Source organism: Solanum tuberosum, unplaced genomic scaffold, assembly GCF_000226075.1.
Source record: "Solanum tuberosum cultivar DM 1-3 516 R44 unplaced genomic scaffold, SolTub_3.0 scf00423, whole genome shotgun sequence".
NCBI lineage: Eukaryota > Viridiplantae > Streptophyta > Magnoliopsida > Solanales > Solanaceae > Solanum > Solanum tuberosum.
The window spans coordinates 10307-19970 of record NW_006239348.1 but is presented as its reverse complement, the minus strand read 5'-3'; the positions used below and the strand labels follow the sequence as shown (position 1 = coordinate 19970).

Genomic DNA, 9664 nt, shown 5'->3' with positions numbered 1-9664 from the left:
TAATGTGTTGTTTCGACAAACAGACGGTCCAGGTGAATGTGCAAATTTATTACTTAAATTAATGTAGCTGTTATTCTCAATGCCTCTCTATGGTAAGTGCACACACTCACCTTCAGGCCGCAAATTGACATGACATTGTTATAGTATATTTTTGGTAGTATCTATTTGTTTGGAAGCTCCCTATTTAAATTCCCATTATAAAATATCCAACATAATAAGTAGGACATTAAAATAATTCTCCCTCCGTAAATATTTACTTTTATATGTTCTGTCTAGAAAATTAAAAGATAATTTTTTATTATTATTATTTATAATTATTTTTTAAATAAATATTCAAAAAGGTAATATAATAAATCTTGATTTCATTTATTGTTTTTTAAAATGTTTGACAAGTCAATATTGAACAAGTAAAAATGAATCGACGGAGTAGCATCAATTCCACTCATGTGCTTACATCATGCTTTCACTTCAACTTGCTCTATAAAAATCAAAAACCAATTCTTCCTTCTTTCATAAAACCTATCTTAACATTTTTGACAAAAACTTCCTACTGAAACATGGAGCCAAATGAACCTTTGTTAGAATCAGAAGAACCAATATTGGCGGAGCAAATTAGCTCTGAACTTGAAGAAATCCTATCAGACACAAGCTTATCACGTATTCAGCGTTTTAGAAGAGCTTCAGTAATAGAGTTGAGAAATCTGTTCCGTCTAGCAGCTCCTTCCATCATTGTTTACTTGCTTAACAATGTTACTTCCATGTCTACACAAATTTTCTGTGGCCATCTTGGAAATCTTGAACTTGCTGCTGCTTCCCTTGGTAATAGTGGCATTCAACTTTTGGCCTATGGTGTCATGGTAATTTTGTTTCACCTTTATATATTGTTTTTCAACCTCAAGATTTATTAGTAATACTCCCTTTTATTCGCCCCTAATTTATCTGACATCGTTTGATTAGGCACGAAATATAAGAAAGGAAAAAACAACTTTTGAAGTTTGTGATCTGAACAAATCTTAGACATTTTTTTAGTTCACTTTTACTTGTCACTTATTCCTAAAATAAATTTTCATTTTTACTTATTACTTTTGACCCTTATTTGTTTCTATGTTTTACCCTTAGCATTAAATATCTATTCTCCAAATCATTTTCCAAGACCTAATAGGGCTAGTTTGGTAAAATACCTATATCAGTAATTGTTTTCTTAATGGGTGTGTCAAGTCAAACAGTGACCAAGTAAAAATAAACTGAGGGAGTATATAAAACAGAATTTTAAACTTAAGTTATTTCAAATATAAGAATATGACATTCATTTTGCGATCTACTAAAAAAATGTGTCGCATACATTCAGGTGTGGAGCCAGTGTGTTGATTACAGGTTCAAATCCTGAATTTGTAGTAAGAAATTAAATGGAAAATTCAATAACTTTAGAAAATTAGAATTTCAAACTTATAAACTTCAAATTCTGACTCCGCTGCCTGCATATATTGGGATGAAAATGATTATAGTATAGATTACACCTTTATAAGTAATTGTATATATACTTACAACAAATTATATATATATTGGAGCAGCTAGGAATGGGAAGTGCAGTGGAGACATTATGTGGTCAAGCATATGGAGGTCACAAGTATGAAATGCTAGGAATATATCTCCAAAGATCAACCATACTTCTTATGTTAACAGGAATACCACTAATGGTGGCATACTTATTTTCTAAGCCAATCTTGATTTTACTAGGCCAATCCAAGAAAGTAGCATCAGCAGCAGCACTATTTGTCTATGGTTTAATTCCACAAATATTTGCTTATGCAGCCAACTTCCCTATCCAAAAATTCTTACAAGCTCAAAGTATTGTTAACCCTAGTGCATATATTGCTGCCGTTACATTAATTTTTCACCTTTTTTTAACGTGGCTAGTGCTTTACGTATTTAATTGGGGATTATTTGGTGGAGCTTTGGTTTTGAGTATTTCATGGTGGATAGTTGTGATTGCACAATTTGTGTATATTTTGTGGACTGATAGATGTAAGAAAACATGGAGTGGATTTAGCATGCAAGCATTTTATGGATTGTGGGATTTTTTCACGTTGTCACTTGCTTCAGCTGTTATGTTATGTCTAGAGACTTGGTATTTTCAGATTTTGATTTTAATTGCTGGTTTGCTTCCAAATCCTGAAGTGGCATTGGACTCTCTTGCTGTTTGGTAAAATATGTCTACTTAGCAAATTCATTACTCTCTCTCGTCTATATTACGTGAATTGTTGAGACTGTTTTTCAGGAGACTAGTTTGAGAAAAATCAAAAGGGTAATAGTGGAAACTAGTCTTAGCATTTTGAGACTGTTTTCACCGTTCAAAATAAGTGAATTTTCAAAGTTTTAAAAAATTGTTTTTTCGATATTTATCCTTTATTTAATGAGGTCCTTTTTTTTAAATTAATTTACATTTTCTAGGAGACTAATTTGAAAATAATCAAAAAGTAACAGTGGAAACCAGTCTTTAATTTGTGTACTTAATTTTTTTTTTTTAAGAGGTATATGTCATACTCCGACAATTCAGTTAATATGGACTAGAGGGAGTAGTAAATTGTTTAATTATATATTTCTAATTTCTTGAACTTTTTCTTGATATAATGATAATTATTAATTTGTGATGCAGTACGACAATTCTAGGGTGGGTGTTCATGATATCCGTTGGGTTCAATGCAGCAGCAAGGTTAGTGATTAATTAATTACTGAATATTTACTTGATATTATATATTCTTCATTTTTACCATGATATAATATAAGTAAATGTGCTAGGAATTGTTTCTTGTGTTGTCAAAAGTTTGGACCACATTAGGGGTATATAATGGTATAGTTCTTAGAAAGGATATGTCATGCCAAATTGCCAATTTGTTGTTTGACTAATCTTGATAGGTTATTTTAATTAGTTATATTTTTGTTCTTACATATAATTTACTAAAACTAACAATATTCATACTAAAAAGGCCTAGTGACTGGTGTTGGTGTCTGGATTAAATGAGGAATACTAGCTTTTGAAGCATTTTTGTGTTTTCTCGAAAGTATCTCCTTATAATTATGTCATTTATTTAAAAAGGATGGGTGATAGTGACTTAAATTTCATAGTTAAATGAAGAATTGAGGAGACTTATTTTCTTTATATGGACTTCTAAATTCTGTTGTCCTAGATTAAAGATGTTAGTATAATATGAAAGTTATAAAACATATATAGTGATATATTTTTCGAAACAAACTAAAAAAGGAACTTAAAAGCTTTAAATTGAAACAAAGGAAGTATTCAGTAGTATTATGCCCAATAATCTTAGAAATAGACGGTGTTGAGCTTTTGACCCCTACTTGCTTTATGAACAAACCTTTAAGATCAAAATTCAAATTTGTTCAACTTAAATAGTTAACAATTTGAAATATTTAGTAGCAATATGTAAAAAATTTAAAAAGCATAATAATAAAATTGATAATTTAAAATATTTAATAAAAACATATTATAAAATTGTAGACAAAGCCTTTTTATTTCAAACTCTCTAAATAATAATAGAGATTGTGTCATACGTAAAATGGGACTAATAAGGGGGTAGATGGTTTTCTGTTAATAACCTTTTACTTGTTTATTTGTTTAAAAAAAAAAGAAGCTATTAAAAGACAATTGAAAAATAAAATATCTCTTGGCATATAGAATTGATTTGATGCATCATCCAAGAAATCACATAATCAAAGGACAGCAATATTTGAAAAGGATAAGACCAAAAAAAAAAAAAATGATAGCAAAACCAATAATTAAAATATGAAGAATTAGGTTACATCGAAATATGTGACAAAATCACAAAAAAATGACAAATCATAAATGTTGCATCATTATAAATAGTAAGTTATTCACGTAAGCACATATATACCTTTAAAATACACTATTAAATAGTGCAGAGGTAATAGGTCCTGCCCAAAATTTGGGACTGTTACATCGATTTCAATCAAAGTTCGGATATATTCCGAACCCTTTCCCCTTTTAGTTATATTACACACACATATATATATCATGTTAGTTATAATTTTTATTACGCTATTAACACACTTATAAAGATTTACTTATAATTATTTTATATAAATATTTTAATTGTTTAAATAATTTTGGACACTACTGCCAGTATACACAAGTTAAAATTATTTTAAAAAATCTTGGACTATCACAAAATAATCTTTACATGAATGCAAGTTTGGTGTTGCATGATTGCCAACCTTCGATTGAGGTAATTACAGAGATCAACATAATTTGGGATTAGGATGCAGAATCCTAATTAATTACATTAAGATATTTATAAATGTTGTAATTATTTATCGGTATATAAAAGTTAAACTCTATACATGCAGTGTTCGAGTGAGCAATGAGTTGGGAGGTGGACATCCAAAATCAGCAGCATTTTGTGTTGTAGTGGTGACAATGAGTTCATTTGTCATTTCTGTTGTGTTTGCCATTTTGGTTTTATTATTCCGCCATGTCATGAGTTATGCCTTCACGGGTGGACAAGTCATTGCTGAAGCAGCCTCAGATCTTGCCCCACTCTTGGCAATATCTCTAATACTCAATGGTGTTCAGCCTGTTTTATCTGGTATCAATTATATATATATATATATATATATATTCTCTCTCCTACTTTTATTCTTGTACTCTCTTTAGATTTACTACATCTACTAGACTATAATTTTTATTTTTTGATAATAACAGATTATTACTGAATTATCTTAGAAAATTATATATTTTTATGAAATCAAGAAAAAATATGACTTTTTTCTAGATAATACTTTCATTCCATCTTTACTAGTCTAGTATTACCTCTTAAGGAACAATAAATAGAGTTATAATTTTACTATATATATCCATCTTGAATATAATACAATTTAAAGTTTTTGAGAAATACATTGGGAAATGAATATATTTAAAAATTATGTTTCAATTTTCTAAACTAAACAAGTAAAAATGAATATTTATTTTTAGTATAATGGATAAGTAAAAATCAAATCGAAAAAATAACTATCAGTTAAATCCATAAGATCTTTGGGATAAAAAAATTTCAAGTATGACTATGACCCCCTCTTAGGAGGAATCAAGCTTTATTTAATTTCGTCTTGGGATTTCAATTTTCAAAGAAATAAAGTTGGAATGTTTTTTGAATCTTTATACCACATCAATCTCGAGATGTGCTCTGTGGATTTTATGACAAGTTTTATTATTTAAGATAAGTAGACAGAGTATGTTTTACTCACTCACGCATGTGACTTTAATTTGTTCACTTAAGATATGTTTGTTAATTGTTGGACTGAACTCTTTGCATGTAAACTATTTATAATTATATTAGTGTTGATGAATTAATTAGTAGATTATGATAAAGGATAGATTATTTTTTTTAGTGAAGGGATATACATGACTAACCTAACAATATACTATATTACTATTTGTCATCATCAATTATTGGAATAAAATAATACTAATATATGAAAATATTTAAAGGGGTTGCTGTTGGATGTGGATGGCAAGCATTTGTGGCATACGTTAACGTTGGATGTTACTACGTTGTTGGCATTCCATTGGGTATTGTTCTTGGATTTTATTTCAACCTTGAAGCCAAGGTATATATAATATTTACTTTACCTTTTTATAATTTGTATACAGTATATATGTTTTTTTTTATAAAAAAGTTATAACAAATTTAATTATTAAAATTATAGTTATAGCCAATTCTGATGTTAATATTGTTTTGGTTAATTGTGAAGGGAATATGGTTGGGAATGTTAGGAGGAACAGCTATGCAGACTATCATATTATTGTGGGTCACCTTTCGAACCGATTGGGAGAAAGAGGTAAGTTGTTTGAGTAATTTTGAATTATTTTTTTTGAACTTTTTCCAAGATTTTTAAACATATTTTCAAATCTTTTGAGTTCATTTTAAACTGATTTTCAAAAATTAAATATTCTAAAACCTAATATTTCCAAAAACTTATACTAAGCTAGCGATTGGCCACAATTTTCCAAATATTTTTGGCAAGTTATTTTTGGGTGAAGTTTCATCATGCGCTTGATCATAGATTTTGAGAGAAATATTTAACTTTTTAAAAAATAAATATGATTTATATCTATAAGTTCTAAAAATTATTTAAAATCCATAAGTTTGTATTATCATTTTATAATGAAATATTCCGTGAAAAGTCATGACAACGAACATAATTTATATGAATTTGAAAAAAAAAAGAGAGGAAGAAAACAAAAGGAAAATACCATTATTATTACAACTTTCAATTGGAAGTGATGTCGGAGAGCAAACTCAGATAAAAATGGCATAAAATAGGTATATAACAGTATAAATTTTATACAACAAACTAGGACTGAAATGTAATCCAAAATTATAAATGATGGGTGTTTTTATAGAATATAAAAATTTGGGGTAATTTTTAAAATTGCCAAAATACTAGAAGTTGGCCCAATTTTTAGTTTTTTTTCTTTAAAACTAGGGAACTTGAGATGTTTGCCAAATATATTTGCCAAATATATTTGCCAAATAATGACAAATTATATGGTCAAATACTAATTTTAATTTTTTTCTAAAATATATTTTTGGCCAAACTACACTTAGTAGTGCTAATTTTCGATCATGGAATATCATTTGAATAAAACTTTAACACTCTGTTTGGATCATTGTTACCCATTGTTTCATAATGTATTGTATTGTACTCTATTGTATTGTATTGTATGATAGATACAATGTTTGACTAGACTGTATTGTTTGTTGTTGTTTAATAACATTTTTATTGTGTGGTTTGACTGTATCGTACGTATTGTATCGTAATTTATAAATTTACTAAAATATCCTTAATTATTCTAGGGTAGGAGGTTTGACTAGAATTAAATAATATAGGGTAAATGGTAAAATAGTATTATGAAATATTATGTAAGAATATAATTGGAAAAAAAATTAAGTAACAATGGGAACACACCAAATCGGTTGTTCCATAAAATTGGGGTTTTCATTGTTACGTAACAACGAAATTTAACAATACAATATAGTATATTTTAAGTAACAATCAAAACAAACATTGTAGTTATGATAACGATACAATACAATACAATGGGTAACAATGATCCAAACAGAGTGTAACAGTTTGCCTGAATATGGATTTAAAGTATATAAACTACCAAGCCTTCTTAATTCTTGTTGTGTTTTACTTTTGGCTAAATAGTTTAGATAAGTTTGAAAACGGACATCTTGATTGTTGACTAACATGTTCCTATAATTTCTCAGGTGGAGCAAGCAAAAAGTCGATTAAATATGTGGCAAAACAATAGTAAAAAACCATTGTTCAATGATTGAGAAGTATATTAATCAATAGGGATTAATGCATATGTAATAGTTGACTTATTAGTACCTTTTGGTTCTTGTTTCATCAACTAGAGATGATAAATACATGGGCGATCGAGCACGAGCTTAATGTTTATCAATATGTATTAATATTAATATAAAGTTGTTTTGGATTATAATTTTAAAAGTAAAAGTAAAAGTAAAAGTAAAAGGGACGGTACCACAATAACTATTAATCATGTTATAAAATATAAGCTCATAATATAAAGAGAAGAAGACCTTTGATTTATTCAAACAACCATAAAAATCCTGCTAAGCAAGGAAGGGCAAGACTCAACGATTTCTGGTGGACGATCGTCAAGATTTTGTTTTATGATTGCCCGGCCCGCCTTCTTTCGTCAAAGAAACTTTTAAAGAAGACTTGCAAGGGACAAACTACATTAGATTAGTCCCTTTAACTAAGGGTGGCAACGGAACCGGTAACGGAACTACCGGACCGGGACGTTCCGGAACCGGAACGGAACCGGGCACCATGGGCCGGAACCGAACCGGAACCGGTAATTCCGGAAAAAAATCCGTGTACCCGTCCCGGACCGGTAACGGACCGGTAACGGACCGGACCGGACCGGACCGGAAACCGGGTCCAACCGTTAAAATTATAATTTTTTTATTAAAATTAAAAAATTAGGAACATTACACTTAAAAAATTATACTTTTAAAGTTTTAAATACAAACTTTCAAACTTTTAAAAGTATAAAAGTTTAAATTTCACAATTTAAAAGTTTGAAAATTTAAAATCAAACTTTAAAACTATAAAAGTTTAAATTTCACCCTTTAAAAGTTTGAAAATTTAAATTTAAATTATAAACTTTAAAACTATAAAACTATAAAAATTTAAATTTCACACTTTAAAAGTTTGAAAATTTAAATTTAAATTATAAACTTTAAAACTATAAAACTATAAAAATTTAAATTTCACACTTTAAAAGTTTGAAAATTTAAATTTAAATTATAAACTTTAAAACTATAAAACTATAAAAATTTAAATTTCACACTTTAAAAGTTTGAAAATTTAAATTTAAATTATAAACTTTAAAACTATAAAACTATAAAAATTTAAATTTCACACTTTAAAAGTTTGAAAATTTAAATTTAAATTATAAACTTTAAAACTATAAAACTATAAAAATTTAAATTTCACACTTTAAAAGTTTGAAAATTTAAATTCAAACTTTAAAACTATAAAAATTTAAATTTCACACTTTAAAAGTTTGAAAATTTAAATTCAAACTTTAAAACTATAAAAATTTAAATTTCACACTTTAAAAGTTTGAAAATTTAAATTCAAACTTTAAAACTATAAAAATTTAAATTTCACACTTTAAAAGTTTGAAAATTTAAATTCAAACTTTAAAACTATAAAAATTTAAATTTCACACTTTAAAAGTTTGAAAATTTAAATTCAAACTTTAAAACTATAAAAATTTAAATTTCACACTTTAAAAGTTTGAAAATTTAAATTTAAATTATAAACTTTAAAACTATAAAACTATAAAATTTAAATTTCACACTTTAAATTTTAAAAGTTTGAAAATTTAAATTCAAAGTTCAAAACTTCAAACTTTAAAACTATAAAAAGTTTAAATTTCACACTTTAAAAGTTTGAAAATTTAAATTTAAATTATAAACTTTAAAACTATAAAACTATAAAATTTAAATTTCACACTTTAAATTTTAAAAGTTTGAAAATTTAAATTCAAACTTTAAAACTATAAAAATTTAAATTTCACACTTTAAAAGTTAAATTTGAACTTTTGAAGACAATAATAAAAAATAATTAAGGCGAATAGCCTATACTTTTATTAATATTAATTAAATAGTACAAGTTGAGTTACAAAATATTAGTAGAGTATTAAAAAATCTAATCTACACAGCCACCTTCTAGGAAGGGTTCTGTTTGAATTAGACCTCGAATTATTATACTCATACTAATAGACATTTAAATTTAATAGTTCATGCTACCAAGGAAATCTTTTTTTAAATCATTTAACATTTCTCTACTAACATGCTCTGGAATTGGTTGATTAGCTAGTTCTTCCATTGCATCAATGCCGTCATCACTAAAATCTTGCATTATTTCATCAACGTCATTTTCAAATTTGGTCGGTAGAGGTGGACGACCATAACTCCTTCTCTCGCCATTAATCCAATCTCTAAATAGTACGGATATCTCCAAGCTATCTGCTGCTAATGACTTAACTTGACATTTAAAAATAAAATGACATGCAGTTTCAACTTTT

The 9664-nt window shown here is 27.4% G+C and overlaps 1 protein-coding gene across 1 annotated transcript; it reads left to right on the top strand.

The window, feature by feature from the left end:
- Positions 1-498: 498 nt before the first annotated feature.
- Positions 499-7540, top strand: LOC102599668 (protein DETOXIFICATION 40-like). The gene is made up of 7 exons (XM_006363045.2): positions 499-857; positions 1572-2203; positions 2657-2713; positions 4384-4622; positions 5522-5640; positions 5785-5871; positions 7308-7540. Exons 1-7 carry the CDS (start codon positions 558-560, stop codon positions 7374-7376), a joined length of 1503 nt encoding a protein of 500 aa, XP_006363107.1. The 5' UTR covers positions 499-557; the 3' UTR covers positions 7377-7540.
- Positions 7541-9664: the final 2124 nt, after the last annotated feature.

What these genes read in the sequence shown, in the direction of transcription:
- LOC102599668 (XM_006363045.2), top strand. Translation starts at nt 558, where the DNA reads ATGGAGCCAAATGAACCTTTGTTAGAATCAGAAGAACCAATATTGGCG. An exon ending in TTGGACTCTCTTGCTGTTTG is followed by an intron (nt 2,204 to 2,656) that starts GTAAAATATGTC and finishes TTTGTGATGCAG; the next exon opens with TACGACAATTCTAGGGTGGG. An exon ending in GAACCGATTGGGAGAAAGAG is followed by an intron (nt 5,872 to 7,307) that starts GTAAGTTGTTTG and finishes ATAATTTCTCAG; the next exon opens with GTGGAGCAAGCAAAAAGTCG.